This window comes from Callithrix jacchus, chromosome 13, assembly GCF_049354715.1.
Source record: "Callithrix jacchus isolate 240 chromosome 13, calJac240_pri, whole genome shotgun sequence".
In the NCBI taxonomy this organism is placed as follows: Eukaryota; Metazoa; Chordata; class Mammalia; order Primates; family Cebidae; genus Callithrix; species Callithrix jacchus.
The window spans coordinates 5173165-5191555 of NC_133514.1; the positions used below are offsets into that span (position 1 = coordinate 5173165).

The 18391-nt window shown below is 50.0% G+C and overlaps 2 protein-coding genes across 59 annotated transcripts in view; one reads left to right on the forward strand and one right to left on the reverse strand.

The window, feature by feature from the left end:
• Positions 1–18391, reverse strand: part of LOC100398008 (uncharacterized) — a 115299-nt gene that overhangs the window by 51605 nt on the left and 45303 nt on the right. For 25 of the 50 annotated variants that reach the window (XM_078347047.1, XM_078347025.1, XM_078347029.1 and 22 more), the window contains 2 exons: positions 12320–18269; positions 574–8969 (listed from right to left, as the gene is read on the reverse strand). The exons of 7 other annotated variants lie outside the window; for them this stretch is intronic. In XM_078347047.1, the coding sequence (XP_078203173.1) occupies positions 1170–3926 (2757 nt within the window). In that variant the 5' untranslated portion in view covers positions 3927–8969; positions 12320–18269 and the 3' untranslated portion in view covers positions 574–1169. Of the gene's footprint in view, positions 1–573; positions 9002–12319; positions 18270–18391 lie in introns of those variants that run through there. 18 more of the 50 variants (XM_078347071.1, XM_078347064.1, XM_078347072.1 and 15 more) reach the window with 10 other exon arrangements.
• LOC118146714 (ATP-binding cassette sub-family C member 6-like) overlaps positions 1–18391 on the forward strand; it is a 48575-nt gene that overhangs the window by 19666 nt on the left and 10518 nt on the right. For 3 of the 9 annotated variants that reach the window (XR_013525421.1, XR_013525423.1, XR_013525424.1), the window contains 2 exons: positions 7516–10008; positions 12660–17458. Coding sequence is in view for 2 of the 9 variants with exons in the window: in XM_078347074.1 (XP_078203200.1) it covers positions 7490–7602; positions 9933–10008; positions 12660–12812; positions 15229–15243 (357 nt within the window). In the remaining 7 variants the exon portion in view is untranslated. Of the gene's footprint in view, positions 1–7489; positions 10009–12659; positions 17459–17852; positions 17927–18391 lie in introns of those variants that run through there. The other 6 variants (XR_013525419.1, XM_078347073.1, XM_078347074.1 and 3 more) reach the window with 5 other exon arrangements.

Below are 18391 nucleotides of genomic sequence, written 5' to 3' on the forward strand. Positions count from 1 at the left end.
GTTAGGGGTTAGGTTTAGAGTTCAGGGTTTGGGTTAGGGTTAGGGGCAGGAGTTAGTGTTAGGGTTAGGGATAGAGAGAGGGTTCAGGCTAGGGGTTGGGGTTAGGGGCTAGCTGTTAGGGTTTGGATCAAGGTTAGGGGTTAAGGTTAGGGGTAGGGTTTAGGGTTGGGGTTAGGGTTTGGAGTTAGTGTTATGGCTTAAGTTTAGGGTTAGAGGGTTAGGGTTTATGGTTTGGGTTAGGGTTTAGGGTTGGGGTTGGGGTCAGGTCAGTGTTAGGGGTTAGGGTTAGGTGTTAGGGGTTAGCAGTTAGGGTTAGGGGTTCGGTATGGGGTTAGGGTTTGGCGATTAGGGTTTTGGGTTAGGGTTAGGGTTGGGGTCAGGTGTAGGCTTTAGGGTTTATAAGCTCTAGGAAGCCGCAGAAGAACCTGGGATGCTCCTTGCTTCTATAATTGTAGGGAGATAGGATATATCAATCAAATGTATTTAAGATACATATTGGTTCAGTCTAGAAAGGTGCAACAACCCAGTGGTTTAGGGTGAAGAGGGGCTTTCAGGTTATTGGTAGATTTAAAATTTTTCTGATTGGTAATTGGTTGTAAGAGTTGTCAATAGAAAGGAGCCTCTGGGTTATGGAGGCTAAAGTTTTATGCAGATGAAGCCTCCGGGGAGCAGGCTTCAGAGAGAATAGATTGCAAATTTTTTTTTTTTTACCAGATTGAAGGTTTGTTTTGGTGTTAAATGCTGATTGGCTTTTCCTGAATTCCAAAAGGGAGGAAGGTATAATGAGCCATGTCTGACCACCTCGGGAGGAAGGTATAATGAGCCATGTCTGACCACCTCGGGAGGAAGGTATAATGAGCCATGTCTGACCACCTCGTTCCCATCATGGCCTGAACCAGTCTTCCAGGTTAACTGGTGTCCCCTGGTGGAGAGAAGGGAGTCTATACAGATAACTGGGGGAAGGGCCTTTGAATTTTATTTCTAGTCACTTCATGCTCACAAGATGTGTCATCACCATTAATGTTAACTTTGATTACCTGGCTGAGAGAGTATTTTCAGGTTTCTCACTGTGAAGTTACTTTTTTCCCATGTCCGTATTGTATGTATGCTTTTGGAGGAAGTTGCCATGCAGAGCCCACACCTAAGGAGTGGGAGTTAGCTGTATGTCCTTAATGACTGAATGTCTGCATGAGGTGTTTGGAATTCTCCTCAGCCCGTCTGTGTATCTGTTTGATCATTTGCGTGCACTGGTGGGGACACTCAGATGTGTGTACCTGTTTTACCGTTTGCGCGCACTGGTGTGGACACTCAGATGTGTGTACCTGTTTTACCGTTTGCGCGCACTGGTGGGGACACTCAGATGTGTGTACCTGTTTGATCGTTTGCGCGCACTGGTGTGGACACTCAGATGTGTGTACCTGTTTTACCGTTTGCGCGCACTGGTGTGGACACTCAGATGTGTGTACCTGTTTTACCGTTTGCGCGCACTGGTGGGGACACTCAGATGTGTGTACCCGTTTGATCGTTTGCGCGCACTGGTGGGGACACTCAGATGTGTGTACCCGTTTGATCATTTGCGTGCACTGGTGGGGACACTCAGATGTGTGTATCTGTTTTACCGTTTGCGCGCACTGGTGTGGACACTCAGATGTGTGTATCTGTTTTACCGTTTGCGCGCACTGGTGTGGACACTCAGATGTGTGTATCTGTTTTACCGTTTGCGCGCACTGGTGTGGACACTCAGATGTGTGTATCTGTTTTACCGTTTGCGCGCACTGGTGTGGACACTCAGATGTGTGTACCTGTTTGATCGTTTGCGCGCACTGGTGTGGACACTCAGATGTGTGTACCTGTTTTACCGTTTGCGCGCACTGGTGTGGACACTCAGATGTGTGTACCTGTTTTACCGTTTGCGCGCACTGGTGTGGACACTCAGATGTGTGTACCTGTTTTACTGTTTGCGCGCACTGGTGGGGACACTCAGATGTGTGTATCTGTTTTACCGTTTGCGCGCACTGGTGTGGACACTCAGATGTGTGTATCTGTTTTACCGTTTGCGCGCACTGGTGTGGACACTCAGATGTGTGTATCTGTTTTACCGTTTGTGCGCACTGGTGGGGACACTCAGATGTGTGTACCTGTTTGATCGTTTGCGCGCACTGGTGTGGACACTCAGATGTGTGTATCTGTTTTACCGTTTGCGCGCACTGGTGTGGACACTCAGATGTGTGTACCTGTTTGATCGTTTGCGCGCACTGGTGTGGACACTCAGATGTGTGTACCTGTTTTACCGTTTGCGCGCACTGGTGGGGACACTCAGATGTGTGTATCTGTTTTACCGTTTGCGCGCACTGGTGTGGACACTCAGATGTGTGCACCTGTTTTACCGTTTGCGCGCACTGGTGTGGACACTCAGATGTGTGTACCCGTTTGATCGTTTGCGCGCACTGGTGTGGACACTCAGATGTGTGTACCTGTTTTACCGTTTGCGCGCACTGGTGTGGACACTCAGATGTGTGTACCCGTTTGATCGTTTGCGCGCACTGGTGGGGACACTCAGATGTGTGTATCTGTTTTACCGTTTGCGCGCACTGGTGTGGACACTCAGATGTGTGTATCTGTTTTACCGTTTGCGCGCACTGGTGTGGACACTCAGATGTGTGTATCTGTTTTACCGTTTGCGCGCACTGGTGTGGACACTCAGATGTGTGTATCTGTTTTACCGTTTGCGCGCACTGGTGTGGACACTCAGATGTGTGTACCTGTTTGATCGTTTGCGCGCACTGGTGTGGACACTCAGATGTGTGTACCTGTTTTACCGTTTGCGCGCACTGGTGTGGACACTCAGATGTGTGTACCTGTTTTACCGTTTGCGCGCACTGGTGGGGACACTCAGATGTGTGTATCTGTTTTACCGTTTGCGCGCACTGGTGGGGACACTCAGATGTGTGTATCTGTTTTACCGTTTGCGCGCACTGGTGGGGACACTCAGATGTGTGTACCTGTTTTACCGTTTGCGCGCACTGGTGGGGACACTCAGATGTGTGTATCTGTTTTACTGTTTGCGCGCACTGGTGGGGACACTCAGATGTGTGTATCTGTTTTACCGTTTGCGCGCACTGGTGGGGACACTCAGATGTGTGTATCTGTTTTACTGTTTGCGCGCACTGGTGGGGACACTCAGATGTGTGTACCTGTTTTACCGTTTGCGCGCACTGGTGGGGACACTCAGATGTGTGTATCTGTTTTACTGTTTGCGCGCACTGGTGGGGACACTCAGATGTGTGTATCTGTTTTACCGTTTGCGCGCACTGGTGGGGACACTCAGATGTGTGTATCTGTTTTACCGTTTGCGCGCACTGGTGGGGACACTCAGATGTGTGTACCTGTTTTACCGTTTGCGCGCACTGGTGTGGACACTCAGATGTGTGTACCTGTTTTACCGTTTGCGCGCACTGGTGTGGACACTCAGATGTGTGTACCTGTTTTACCGTTTGCGTGCACTGGTGGGGACACTCAGATGTGTGTACCTGTTTGATCGTTTGCGCGCACTGGTGGGGACACTCAGATGTGTGTACCTGTTTTACCGTTTGCGCGCACTGGTGTGGACACTCAGATGTGTGTACCTGTTTTACCGTTTGCGCGCACTGGTGTGGACACTCAGATGTGTGTACCTGTTTTACCGTTTGCGCGCACTGGTGTGGACGCTCAGATGTGTGTACCTGTTTGATCGTTTGTGCGCACTGGTGGGGACACTCAGATGTGTGTACCTGTTTGATCGTTTGTGTGCACTGGTGGGGACACTGAGATGTGTGTACCTGTTTGATCGTTTGCGCGCACTGGTGTGGACACTCAGATGTGTGTACCTGTTTCACCGTTTGCACGCACTGGTGGGGACACTCAGATGTGTGTACCTGTTTTACCATTTGTGCGCACTGGTGTGGACACTCAGATGTGTGTATCTGTTTTACCGTTTGCGCGCACTGGTGGGGACACTGAGATGTGTGTACCTGTTTTACCGTTTGCGCGCACTGGTGTGGACACTCAGATATGTGTACCTGTTTTACTTTTTGCACACACTGGTGTGGACACTCAGATGTGTGTATCTGATCGTTTGCGCACAGTGGTGTGGACACTCAGATGTGTATATCTGATCGTTTGCGCGCACTGGTGTGGACACTCAGATGTGTGTACCTGTTTTACCGTTTGCGTGCACTGGTGGGGACACTCAGATGTGTGTATCTGTTTTACCGTTTGCGTGCACTGGTGGGGACACTCAGATGTGTGTACCTGTTTGATCGTTTGCGCGCACTGGTGTGGACACTCAGATGTGTGTACCTGTTTTACCGTTTGCGTGCACTGGTGGGGACACTCAGATGTGTGTATCTGTTTTACCGTTTGCGTGCACTGGTGGGGACACTCAGATGTGTGTACCTGTTTGATCGTTTGCGCGCACTGGTGTGGACACTCAGATGTGTGTACCTGTTTGCTCGTTGCGCGCACTGGTGTGGACACTCAGATGTGTGTATCTGTTTTACCGTTTGCATGCACTGGTGTGGACACTCAGATGTGTGTACCTATTTGATCGTTTGCATGCACTGGTGGGGACACTCAGATATGTGTACCTGTTTTACCGTTTGCGCGCACTGGTGTGGACACTCAGATGTGTGTACCTATTTGATCGTTTGCATGCACTGGTGGGGACACTCAGATGTGTGTACCTGTTTTACCGTTTGCGCGCACTGGTGTGGACGCTCAGATGTGTGTACCTGTTTTACCGTTTGCGCGCACTGGTGTGGATGCTCAGATGTGTGTACCTGTTTGATCGTTTGCACGCACTGGTGTGGACGCTCAGATGTGTGTACCTGTTTTACCGTTTGTGCGCACTGGTGTGGACACTCAGATGTGTGTACCTATTTGATCGTTTGCACGCACTGGTGGGGACACTCAGATAGCTACTTTTATCTTGTGGTTGCTACCCATTTTACAGTATTTTGTATTTTGTTTATACCTATGGCCACTGGGAGCTCTCTCCACTGGCTCCTTTGACATAATTTAATGTTTTTTTAAATTTCTTACTGTTAATTCAAAAGTATCCTGACTCGGGTATTTTCTGTTCTACGGTTAGTTTCAGCCATTTCTTCAAAGAGCCCTGATTTTCTTTGTTAGAGAATGGTATTAAAAACATGTCCAGCCACTAAATGTGGTCATTGCATCATGACCCTCGCAGCTGACAGTGCAAAGAAATGTATATTTGTATTCTAACTTGTATGTCCCCACTTAATTATAAAGGTTTCTACGTGGAACCATCTGTGTATATATTAAGCTAGATGTGAGTTTATGCTTATGTCTTCAGTCAGTAGACTCATCCATTATCACAGAGCTCATTTTAGGCTTCCCCCATTCCGTGTCTGTAACTCTACTCAACAGTGAGGAACCCGGCTCCCACCATCTGCCATTTATTGCGTCCCCTGTTCCATTGGGAACAAGGAATTCACTCTTGATCCAGATTCCTGGTTGCGACTTAATAAGAAATATATGTTTGGTCTCTGTCTCCAGTTCCTGGCACAGAGCTCCTAAAATGTGTATAATTTCCTGAACAATAGTGGTACTAGGTGCATCTTATGTTCTAATATTTGGTCTCTGGCCCTGGTTGCTGATGCAGAGCTCCTAAATCCCTTGGAATCTCCTGGGTAATAGGAATGTCTTCTGTTCTAATAAGGACCCTAATAAGGTCCTAATAAATTGTTACCATGGAATTAGCCATATCCATGAGGATTTAGAACCACAGGGCCTGTCTGCTACGAGAGCAGGCGTCACCAACACAATCAGCACTCAGTCACCATTGCTTAGAACCAGGAGAGCTTGCCTCCTGCATTTGGCTTCCCAAAGTGCTGGGATTACAGGCATGAGCCACTGTACCTGGCCTGATCCCTCAAAAATGGGTTTATGCCTTGGAGAGGGTACCCCAGTTGGATAACATTTGCAATTTTTTCATATAATGTGCGGACCTCTTCATAAACACCCTCAGAACGTGGCGGCTCATCCATCTGTCCACCTATAAGCAATCATATCAGTTCCCTTTTTTATACAAGGCAATTTTATTTTTCTTCTTTTGCTATCTCTAGTCCTTTCAGCATGATGAACACAAGAAATGGTGGCATACCTGAGTCATCTCTATGTTTCTTATTTATTTATTTTTTGAGAAAGAGTCTCACTCTGTCACCCAGGCTGTAGTGCAATGGTGCGATCACGGCTCACTGCAACCTCCGCTTCCTGGGTTCAACTGATTCTCCTGCCTCAGCCTCCCGTGTAGCTGGGACTACAGGCATGCGCAACCATGCCCAGCTATTTTTTTTTTTTTGGATTTTTATTAGAGATGAGGTTTCCCCATGTTGGCCAGACTGGTCTTGAACTGCTGACCTCAGGTGATCTGCCCACCTTGGCCTCCCAAAATGCTGAGATTACAGACATGAGCCACCACGCTCAGTTTTATTGACTGACTGATTGATTGACTGAAATAAGGTCTCACTCTGTCACCTAGGCTGGAGTGCAGTGATGTGATCTCAGCTTACTGTGTCCTCAAACTCCTGGGCTCAGTTGATGCTCCCAGCCTCCTGAGTAGCTGCGACTACAGGCATGGGCCATCACATCAGGCTAATTTTTAATTTTTTTGTAGAGACAAGAGCCTTGCTGTGTTGCTCGGGTCTTGAACTCCTGGCCTGAAGTGATTCTCCTGCACTTTGTACTTGGCTTCCCAAGCTTCCCATAGTGCTGGGATTATAGGCATGAGCCGCTGCACCTGGCCTAATCTTGTGTGTGTGTGTGTGTGTGTGTGTGTGTGTGTGTGTGTGTGTGTGTTTGAGAAGAAGTCTTGCTCTTGTCACTCAAGGTGGTGCCATCTCTGTTCACTGCAACCTCTGACTGCTGGGTTCAAGCAATTCTCCTGCCTCAGCCTCCCAAGTAGCTGGAATTACAGGCACCCACCACCATGCCTGGCTAATTTTTGTATTTTTAGTAGAGACGGGATTTCACCATGTTGTCCAGGCTGGTCTCAAACTCTTGACCTCAGGTGATCCACCCACCTCGGCCTCTCAGAGTGTTGGGATTACAGGCGTGAACCACTACGCCCAGCCCCTCATCTCTGTTTTATGGACTGGTCTCTTCCCCAAAGATGGGTTTGTGACTGGGAGAGGGCACCCCCAGGTGGACAACATTTGAAATTGTTCCATATAATGGCTTAATAACCTTATTGGAAAAGCCACCATCCTCTTCCCGGATCTTATCTGTGGAATGGCAGCTCACTGGTAGGAGCCTGGAGGTGGGAGATCGCCACCATCAAGGTCACCACTTGGGGTGCATTGTTTCCCATGACTGGAAAGCTTTGTCCTCACGCCTTACACATGCAGAACTTGGTAGACAGGAAGCTGTTGCTACACGTCTTGAGACACCGAGACCCAAAGCCTGAGTTCTTTGCTGTTCTCGCTGGATGACTTGGGGCTTTGGTTTCCCTAGGCCCGGGTGTCCTTTGACCATCTGGTCGCCTTCCTCTGCCTGGAAGCAGTTGAGCTTGTTACAGTGGACTCAGTCCCTCTGGACGCTGTGAGTGCTGAGTCTGGCAGGAGGGATGTGGGAGGGATGGGGGCGTGAGGGCCACTCTGCTCCATAATGGCAAGCCAGCATCAGCACTGGGGGCAGATGGGGGCTGCAGGCAGTGGACTGGCACATGCAGATCACACCATCTGTGTGTCACTGGAAACAGACATGGTGCTGCTGTTTCTGTTAGCCGTTTAGCAACCACTCACTGAGCACCCACTTAGTGCCATCCTGGGCGTACAGCAGGAAACATGCTAACGCAGGTCTGCAAGCTTTTTGGCACTAGGGACTGGTTTTGTGGAAGACAGCTTTTCTATGGACCAGGGTGGGGTGTGTGGACTTGGGATGATTTAAACACATTACATTATTATACATTTATTATTATTATACTGTAATGTGTAATGAAATAATATTTCAGATTGTCTTCCTGCAACTGGATGGTCCCATCTGGGGGTGATGGGAGACAGTGACAGATCATCAGACATTAGACACTCATAGGGAGCATGCAGCCCAGATCCTTCACATGCGCAGTTCACGGTAGGGTTCATGCTCCTATGAATCTAATGCCGCTGCTGATCTGACAGGAGGTGGAGCTCAAATGGTGATGCGGGTGATGGGGAGGGGCTGTAAACACAGGTGACACAATGCTTGCCTGTCCTCTGCTCACCTCCTGCTGTATGGTCCAGTTCCTGAGAGGCTGCAGACTGGTACCAGTTTGTTGGGGACTGGGGACTCCTGCTCTAACAGACCGGGTCCTTGTCCTCATGCAGAAAGTCCAAGATAAGCATGGCAACATTTTGGTCAAGCTAGAAAATAGCATCATTGCAAGCCAGGCGTGGTGGCTCATTCCTGTAATCCCAGCACTTTGGGAGGCAGAGGTGGGCGGATCATGATGTCAGGAGTTTAAGATCAGCCTGGCCAGCATGGTGAAACCCTGTCTCTCCTAAAATACAAGTTTTAGCCAGGTGTCTTAGCGTGCGCCTGTAATTCCAGCTATTCAGGAGGCTGAAGCAGGAAAATCACAGTAAGCCAAGATCATACCACTGCACTCCAGCCTGGGAGAGCAAGATTCCATCTCAGAAAAAAAAAAAAAGGAAATAGCATCACTGCAAGTACCATTGCACCATGAGACTCCCCAGACGCGTTACCTGGGCTTGCCCTTCCACCCCATCCTTTTGTCACCCCACAGACCAAGCCACCCTCCCCCTTGTACTGAAGAACCTGGGCAAACTGTGTACCTGAAAAACACTCACCTCATGGTAAAAAGCCTAGCCGATGGCATTGTACCGCCCAGGTCCAAATCCCAGTCCCGGCACTGACTAGCTGGGTGATCCTGACAAGTAGATCATCTCTCTCAGCCTCCGTGTTTCCATCTGCAAAATGGGCCTGTCAGTCGTCACAGCAGCTGATTGTGAGAATGGATTTAATGGATCTGGGCTGAGCCCTGAGAGCTTTGATTTTAGAAGATCTTTCAGGAGATTCTAACTATGTGTTAAGGATCAAGAACCACTAATCTAATTACACTTGTCACAGTGAAATATTTATTATTGATTATAATAATTATAGTTACATAGTTAAAAAAGTAAATATATAACATATATTCTAATAAGTATTTACTATTATTTGAGACGGAGTCTCGCTCTGTCATCCAGGCTGGAGTGCAGTGAGTGGTGCAATCTCAGCTCACTGCAACCTCCCAGGTTCAAGCCATTCTGCCTTAGCCTCTCCAGTAGCTGTGACTACAGGCACCTGCCACCACACCTCGCTAATTTTCATACTTTTTGGTAGAGATGAGATTTTGCCATGTTGGCCAGGCTGGTCTGACTCCTGACCTCAAGTGATCCACACACCTCAGCTTCCCAATGTGCTGGGATTACAGGCGTGAGACACCGCACCCGGCCACAGTGAAATTAATAACACCCTCTTCACTCTCTGGGAAGACTGGGATTAGATGATAATTTATATCAGAAGGTCACTAACTGTTTCATACATGACCAGATTGTGCATATTTTAGGCTAGTGGGCTACATAGTTTCTGTCACAACTGCTCAAAACATGAAATATAGAAATGAATGGATTTGGCTGTGTTCCAATAAAACTTTATTGAGAAGAGTAGGCAGGATTTGGCCTCTGGGCCATGGTTTGCCTTCCCCTGGGTTATTAATCATGGGCCATGGAAAGAACAAGACCCCTGCAGGGTCACACACAGGCCAGCGAGTAGGAGGATGGTTTGTTCAGTGGGAGAGATTTCCTGTTGTAGCTTCTGCCCCTGGCCTCTCCAGTGCAGAGGCTGGCCAGGTCAGGGGGCGCTTGTAACTCGCCTCTTGTTCCCCGCAGCTGCCAGGAAGGATTGCATCACGATACACAGTGCCACCTTTGCCTGGTTACAGGAAAGCCCTCCCTGCCTCCACAGGTAAAGAATGACACCCATGGAAACCAACTTCATGTTTTTAGGGAGAACCTGCATGGGGCTCCTGCTGCTTTCTGCCTGAGGGGTATGGTGCAGCTTTCCAGCCTGGGATGGGAGGGTGGGTTAGGTTGGGCTGGGGCTCTGCCAGGAAGGTTCCCAGGATGCTCCTGCACCTCCTGCAGGTGGGGACCTGCACCAGGGCATCTGAGTGTCCCCCATTAGGGGGAGACACCCCTCTGCTCCCAGGCTGGCCAAGACATTGCCTAGGTGGGGCTGGCTGAGGAGCACCATGGTTCAGCCTCATCAGCTTTGCTCACTTGTGTACCACCTTTATCAGTCCCAGATCATCATTACCTGTAGTCCCCAACTCTGGCTTAGTCTTTGTGGCCAAAAATCTCAGCCAGCCCTGAAACTCCGTAAGAAGGGAGAGAATATGTCCTGGGCAGTGTTTGTATTGGTTGTCATTCACTCACTTCATTGATGGAGTGCTTGCTATGGGCCATGCTTTGTTCTGGGTACTGGGGATCAGGTGAAAGAAACAGACAAGGGCCCTGCTCTCTTGGGGTGACGTGCTGCTAGAGGTGAGGCCAGGGCAGGGGGACAGAGCACGATGGCATGGCTAGTGAGGGAAGGCTTGGCATTCAAGCCGAGATCATAAGGAGAGAGAGAGCCATGCAGGGTTTTTTTTTGGGATATGGAGTCTTGCTCTGTTGCCCAGGCTGGGGTGCAATGGTACGATCTTGGCTCACCGCAATTCCACCTCCTGGGTTCGAGCGATTCTCCTGCCTCAGCCTCCCGAGTAGCTGGGATTACAGGCATGCACCACCACACCCAGCTAATTTTTGTGTTTTTAGTAGAGATGGGGTTTCACTATGTTGGCCATGCTGGCCTCCAACTCCTGACCTCAAGTGATCATCCACCTGCCTCAGCTCCGAAAGGACTGGGATTACAGGCATGAGCCACTGTGCTTGGCCTGGGAGAAGAGCCTTCTAGGCAGTGGGAACGGCATATGCAAAGGTCCTGGGTCAGGAGTGTCCCTGGACTTGGGTTTTCTAACCTCAGCATGGTTGATATTTTGGGCTGAAACTTCATTGTTGGGTTCTGTCCTGTGCATCGTGGGATGTTTAGCAGACCCCATCTGTACCCACCAGATGCCAGCAGCACTCCTTGCCAGTTCTGACGTCCAAAAATATCTCTAGATCTTGCCAAATCACTCTTGGGGGATGCAGTCACCCCCAGTTGAGAACCACTGACTTACTGTGTTCCGAAAACAGCAAGGAGGTCAGCGTGGCCAAGAAAGAGCAGCTGAGGCAGAGTGGAAGGACCTGGGGCGTCGTTCATGGTCATTAGGACTTCAGCTTTGACCGAGTGAAATGGGAGTACTGACGGTTTAGCTGGGAAGTGTTAAGAGCTGACTTGGGTTTTTTGTTTGTTTTTTTGAGATGGACTCTCGCTCTGTTCTAGGCTGGAGTGAAGTGGTGTGATCCTCACTTTAACCTCCACCTCCTGGTTCAAGCAGTTCTCCTGCCTCAGCCTCCCAAGTAGCTGGGACTACAGGCATGTGCCACCATGCCTATAGTCCCAGCTACTTGGGAGGCTGAGGCAGGAGAACTGCTTGGGAATCACCCAGCTAATTTTTGTATTTTTAGTAGAGATGAAGTTTCTCCATATTGGTCAGGCTGGTCTAGGACTCACAACCTCAGGTGATCCGCCCACCACGGCCTCCCAAAGTACTGGGATTACAGGCGTGAGCCACTGCTGACTTGGGTTTTAACAAATCCCTCTGATCACAGGAGGATGGGCTGTGGGACATGGACAGGAGTGGGGCGGGACCAAGAGCAGGGGCAGGGAGGGGAGGAAAGAGCCTATTTATTGCAAGAGCCAAGGCCGGAGGACAGGCTGGTGAAACCCTCAGGCTACTGCCAACTCTGTGGGTGGACATGCGTGCATGTGCATGTGTGTGTGTGTGCACACATCCATGTATGTGAGCATGGATTGCTTGGGTATGCACATGCACTTGTGTGCGGATGTGTGCCCACATTGTGTTGCTGTGCACGCTAGCATGCTTGTATGAGTGTGCAAATGTGCATGCATGTGTGCATGCTTTGTATGAGTGTGCACATGCACAGATATGCACAGGATGGTTGCTCAAATAGCCAGACAAGGACTGGGAAAAGAACAGCCCCACAGGTGCTCTTAGACTCCCAGAGCAGGAAAGCTCGGTTCCATCTGATGCTCACCCTTCCTCAAAGATACAGGCTGGGCCCTAACCAAGGTCATGTCTCCTTTCTTGCATTGAAAGAATAAACCTCACCGTGCCCCAGGGCTGTTTCCTGGTAGCAGTTGGTCCAGTGGTGAGAGGGAAGTCCTCCCTGCGGTCTGTCCTCTTTGGAGAGCTGTCAAAGGTGGAGGGGTTTGTGAGCAGGAAGGTGATGCCACCCCCTGCCTGTCTGTTAGGATATCCCCATCATCCTGAAGGCATCTTCCTCGATGCCTTTCCACCCCTCCCCATCCCACCCAAGTTCACTTTCATTCATTCTCTCCACCACCCACCACTGAGAGCCGAGCTCCCACTGCTCCTCAAAGCCTGTCATACGTCTGTCCCCATCATCCTTCTATGACCAAAGTAAGTTGTGTTTTAATTTTTGGTGGAGGCCTGGTGGATGCCGAACACCTCTGTGGTGGAGAATGTGTGCCTCAGGCAGGAGCTGGACCAAGCCTGGATGGAGAGAGTCCTAGAGGCCTGTGCCCTATGGCCAGATGTGGACAGTGTCCCTGCAGGAGTCCACACTTCATCTGGGGAGCAGGTGAGAGTCTCGGGGTCTTTTGGGTCAGGGAGGCATTGCATTTGGGGGTCATTTGGGTCCCTGACTCATCGTAGGCAGTATGATGGAGAAATGCAGGAAGTGGTCAGGGAAGTGGGAGAGAAGAAGGGCTCAGCTCAGGGTCAAGCACATACTAGGTGCCCAATAAATAATCATTAATCAATAGAAATGGACACAGAGAGGGAAGGAGTTGTGGTAGGGATTGGCAGTGAGGGGCTCTCTGACAACTGAGAGTGAGAAGACTAGACTGTCTTCCTCTGCCCTGCCTTCCTGGGTGACATTGATCGAATTGCCTCCCCTCTCTGGGTCTCACCAAAGGGTCTGGACAGAGATGTCCAGGACACGGATACATGCACAGGAGCTATGGCTTGGGCAGGAGCTGGCAAACTGGCCCCAGGCCAAACCCAGCCCTCCACTTGTGTGGTTTTGTTTTGTTTTTTGAGATGGGAGTCTCACTCTGTTGCACAGGCTGAAGCGCAGTGATGCAATCTTGGCTTACTGCAACCTCCCCTCCCACCTTCAAGAAGTTCTCGCGCCTCAGCCTCCTGAGTAGCTGCTATTACCACACCTGACTAACTTTTATATTTTTAGTAGAGACTGTATTTCACCATGTTGGCCAGGCTGGTCTCAAACTCCTGACCTCGGGTGATCTCTCCATTTCCCTCAGAGTCAAAGCCCAAGTCGTGACAGTCCCTGGCAAGGTCACTGTCACCTTGCCCTAGTATCCATCATCCCCATCTACCATCGTCATCTCCTGGCTTCACTCCAGCCTCCAGAGTCTCTGTGATGTTCCCTGATCCCCCGCAGCACACTCTGTCCCCAGGGCCTTTGCACCTGCTGTTCCCAGTGTTGGAAATCTCTCCCCAGGGCTCATCCCTCTCTTCTGTCACATTCACAGAGAAGCCTTCCCTGATTACTTATCCACCACCACCACCACCATCACCGCAACCCTGCTCATGCTAGTGCACCTTACACCCTTCTTACACCTGCTTTTCCTTTCCCTTTTCCCTCCCCTTCCCTTTTTCTCCTTTCCTTCTTTTCTTGAGACAGTCTTACTGTGTTCCCCAGGCTGGAGTGCAGTTGTGCAGTCTCGGCTCACTGCAACCTCCACCTCCCAAGTTCAAGCAGTCCTCCCACCTCAGCCTCCTGAGTAGCTAGGATTATAGGCAGGTGCCACCACGCCTGGCTTTTTTTCTTTTTTTTTGTACTTTTAGTAGAAATGGGGTTTCACCATGTTGGCCAGGCTGGTCTCAAACTCCTGACCTTGTGACCCACCCGCTTTTGCCTCCCAAAGTGCTGGGATTACAGGCATGAGCCACCACACCCTGCAGCGACATGCTTCTTATGCAAATCTAATGCCTGGTGATCTACTGCAGTCTCCCATTGCCCCCAGAGGGACTATCTGGTTTCAGCAAAACTAGCTGAGGCTCTCACTGATTCTACGTTATGGTGAGTTGTGTAAGTATTTCATTATGTTTTACAATGTAATAGTAATAGAAGCAGCTAGGCACAATGGCTTATGCCTACCATCCCAGCACTTTGGGAGGGTGAGACGGGCAGATAACCTGAGGTCAGGAGTTCGAGACCAGCCTCGCCAACATGGTGAAACCCCATCTCTACTACAAATCTAAAAATTCAGGCAGGTGTGATGGCAGGCACCTGTAGTCCCAGCTGCTCGGGAGGCTGAGGCAGGAGAATCGCTTGAACCCAGCAGGCAGAGGTTGCATTGAGCCAAGATCATGCCATTCCACTCCAGCCTGGGTCACAAGCACAAAAGTCCATCTCAATATATGATAAGAATAATAGAATTGAAGTGCACAATAAATGTAATGTGTTTAAATCATCGTGAAACCACCCCCCTGCCCCCGGGCCCATGGAAAAGTTGTCTTCTACAAAACCAATACCTGGTGCCAGAAAGGTTGCGGACCACTGCTCTACAGGTCTCAAAATGATCACCTGTGCCCCTCAAATAGGTACAACTATTACATATGAATAACTAAATCAATTACAATTTAAAATGTTTTAAAAGTAGGACTGAAAAGTTACCACTGGATCACAGAATAGAGAAAGGAAAGGTGTCTTCATTAGGTGGTATCTGGAGAAAGGGAACAGAAGTTGGACTCAAATGGATACAGAGTGTGAGTAGGAGACAGAGTAGCTTGGGAAGTGCAGGTAACTCCTCCAGGCAGCATGCTGGGAAGGGGAAAAGTGAGGCTGGTAAGGGTGCAGGGGATGCCGGCTTGGGAGTGCCTTTGAAGCCGAGCATGTCTCAGGGGAGAGACACGGGGAGCTACACCTCACCCTGATGGGCAGATGTGCCCCAACCTGCTCCTGCCTGGGCTCCCCAGTTTCACCCTGTAGATGCAGACTCAGGACACTGTTCCTTTTGTGGCCACAGGGCATGAATCTCTAGGGAGCCAGAAGCAGCAGCCGAGCTTCACCCGGGCTGTGTACAGAAAGGCAGCTGTGTACCTGCTGGATGACCCCCTGGTGGCTCTGGACGTTCACGTTGGCCAGCACGTCTTCAACCAGGTCATCAGGCCTGGCGTGCTACTCCAGGGAACAGTAAGTTTGGGAACATGTGTCAGAGGGCACAGGGCAAAGGCAGAGGATGCCCTTAGCATCCAGTCCTAACCCAGGTTTCTCTCACTGCCCCCTTTCACCTGAGTCCAATTTTCCTCTTTGTATTTTTCAGCTTTTGCTGTGCTGACGCTACATAACAACCCCTCAGATTCCATCAGCTTACAGCAGCATCTGTTTCTTGCTTATGCATCTGTGGTTTAACTACTACAGCTCTGCCTTGGATGATTGGCCTCGGTCAGACGGACTCCTTGTCTTCTTGAGGCAGGCTGAAGGAGTCCCCTCTGTTTCTCTATTTGGAAATGATATTTTCAAGAAAGATGGCAGGAGCACAAGAAGGGGAGCTCTCCCCACTCTGAGTCCAGGGACAATACTTCCACCCCAACCCCTTGCTGCAGGAGGCTGGCCAAGCACATGTGTGTAACTTTTCTTTCTTTCCCCTTCCCTTCCTCCTTTTTCCCTTCCCCTCCCTCCCTCTTTCTCTTTCTCCCTGTCTCCTCCCTCCCTCCCTCCCTTCTTTTTGATGGAGTCTTGCTCCATCACCTAGAACGGAATGCAGTGGTGCAATTTCAGCTCACTGCAGCCTCCGCCTCCCAGTTTCAAGTGATTCTCATGCCTGTTTCCCAAGTAGCTGTGACTACAGGTGTGTGCCTCCATACCTAGCTCATTTTAGTATTTTTCAGTAGAGACAGGGCTTAGCCCTGTCGACCTGGCTGGTCTCGTGAACTCCTGGCATCAAGTGATCCACCTGCCTTGGCCTCCCAAAGTGCTGGGATTACAGGTGTGAGCCATGGAATGTGGCCATGTGTGTGTTAACTTTTAACCCTTCCCTGCCCAGACAGATTCTTGTGACCCATGCACTCCACATCCTGCCCCAGGCTGATTGGATCGTGGTGCTGGCAGATGGGGCCATATTAGAGATGGGTTTCTACCAGGAGCTTCTGCACAAGAAGAGGACCCTCATGAGTCTTCTGGATCAAGCCAGACAGCTAGGAGATAGAGGAGAAGGAGGTACCAGGTGGGCTTTGCTGATGCTCTGTGCCTGGCTCTTGCCACCCTTGGGAAAAAAGGCTCGAAGGGTCCTGCTGGCAAGAGTGGATTGCTCTGGTCACACCCTCCCTGCAGGCTTATGCCCAGAAGCAGACGGCTCTCCAATAGGTCCCCTCTCTCTAAGAAGAGCCAATAACACTGTCTGCGAGCCAGGGGCTGAGCTAAGTGCTTCTGTAAGAAAGACGCCGTTTCATTTGATTCTCGCCGTCCCCTCAGAGGCATGCGAAGTTACTGCTGTCATTTTACAGATGGGCCGAGAGAGTTAAATCAGTTGCCCAAGGTCACCAGATTAGAACTTGAGTGTGTCCAACTCCAGAGTCCATGCTTGCAGTTGCTATGGAGACAGCACAAGCAGGTTTTGGTGCCTAGAAAGCTACAACATGCCAGCTAGAGTTTCTAATAATCCAAAGAACAAAACATGCGCTGGACACATGACAAGGTTCTGGAAGTAAAGTTGTCAAGCCAAGCTCACCCACAAAGACTGCAGAGTAGCAACTCATAGCACATCACATGTATCGGCTCACTGAATCCACTTAGTGCCCCGTGAGGCTGGGACTTGAATCATTTCCATTTCACAGATAACAGGCCCCAAAGTGAAGGAACTAGTCCCAGGTTACGTGGCCTGTAAGTGGCAGCACTGGGATTTGCACCCAAACAGCTTGATTCCAGAGAATGTGTTTTTCAGTCACTAGGCTTTTTACTATCCCTGCATGACAAGCAAGGACTCACACCCAGGTCTCCCTCAGTCTCCAACTTTGTCTCTTCTGAGAACATCTGCTTAGCATTGGCCCACCCTGGCTGGTTGATTCACAGTGTCCCAGTCATGAAGCTTGAAGCTAGAGCTTTCCTGTTTTTATTGGTCAGCTTTTGCTGCGATGATGCTGGTTAACAAGTATGGCCCCACCAACTCCCAACAGCTTACACAGCAGTTATTTCTTGCTTACAGGTCTGTGGTTAAACTTCTACAGCTCTGCTTTCAGTAACTGGCACATCTGGGGGATGGTGGTGGGGAGGTGTCCTTCCTGGGAGAGATGGTACCTGAGGGTAAGTGGGAGTTAGCCAGAAAAGAGCATTCCAGACCCAAGGAACTGCTTGAGCAAGGCTGTTGGAGGAAACAGAGATACCTCCATACAGTGTTCACTGCTGTTTTTCCAACATAGGTTCACAGCAGGTGCTCAATTATATTCACTGATTGAAAAAATGAATGAGTTGAGTGAATGCTTGAATGATGTTCCTGGAAGAACTCAAGAGTGGGGTGTTGAGGTTGCTGGAGAGGTGGCAGGAGCCAGAACAGGGAAAATGGAGGTCAGAGCAGTTAAGGCCACATGGTCAATGGGTGTCCAAGTGAGTATCTGGACCGTGTTGTGTGACAGGACTCTCTTGACCTTGCAGAAACAGAGCCTGGGACCAGCACGAGGACCCTAGAGACTCCTCTACAGGCAGGAGGCCCAGCTTAGACCTGAGAGGTGAGTCCACCATGCTGCCACACTCAGAAAGGTACAGGCTGAAGCTGATGTAGCTGAGGGGACTACCTGCATCTCAGGCACTTAGGGGGGCAACCAACAACATTAGGGATGGAGCACCTGCTGAAGTTCCTCCATGATGCCCTGCTGAGGGATAATTCACCAAAATTGGTCCAGTTGGTCAAGGTGATTAGGTCCCCATAGGGCCATTTCGTGGGATGAACAAATGCCTTCCAGCATGATGGATGTTTTCAAGGCGGCCGAGCCAGCTTGCTAGAGTTGTCTCGATGCTGCAGTAGGGCAGGGCTGGTTCCAAATAAAGATCCTCCTCATAGTTGTTAACCACCTGTTAAAAAGCATCAGTCACAGGGCCTGGCACGGTGGTTATGCACAGGGCTTGGGTCTATGCACACAGCACCACTTCTTGCTGGCCAGAATACATGGACAAGAGGCCAGGAGGAGGCCTGC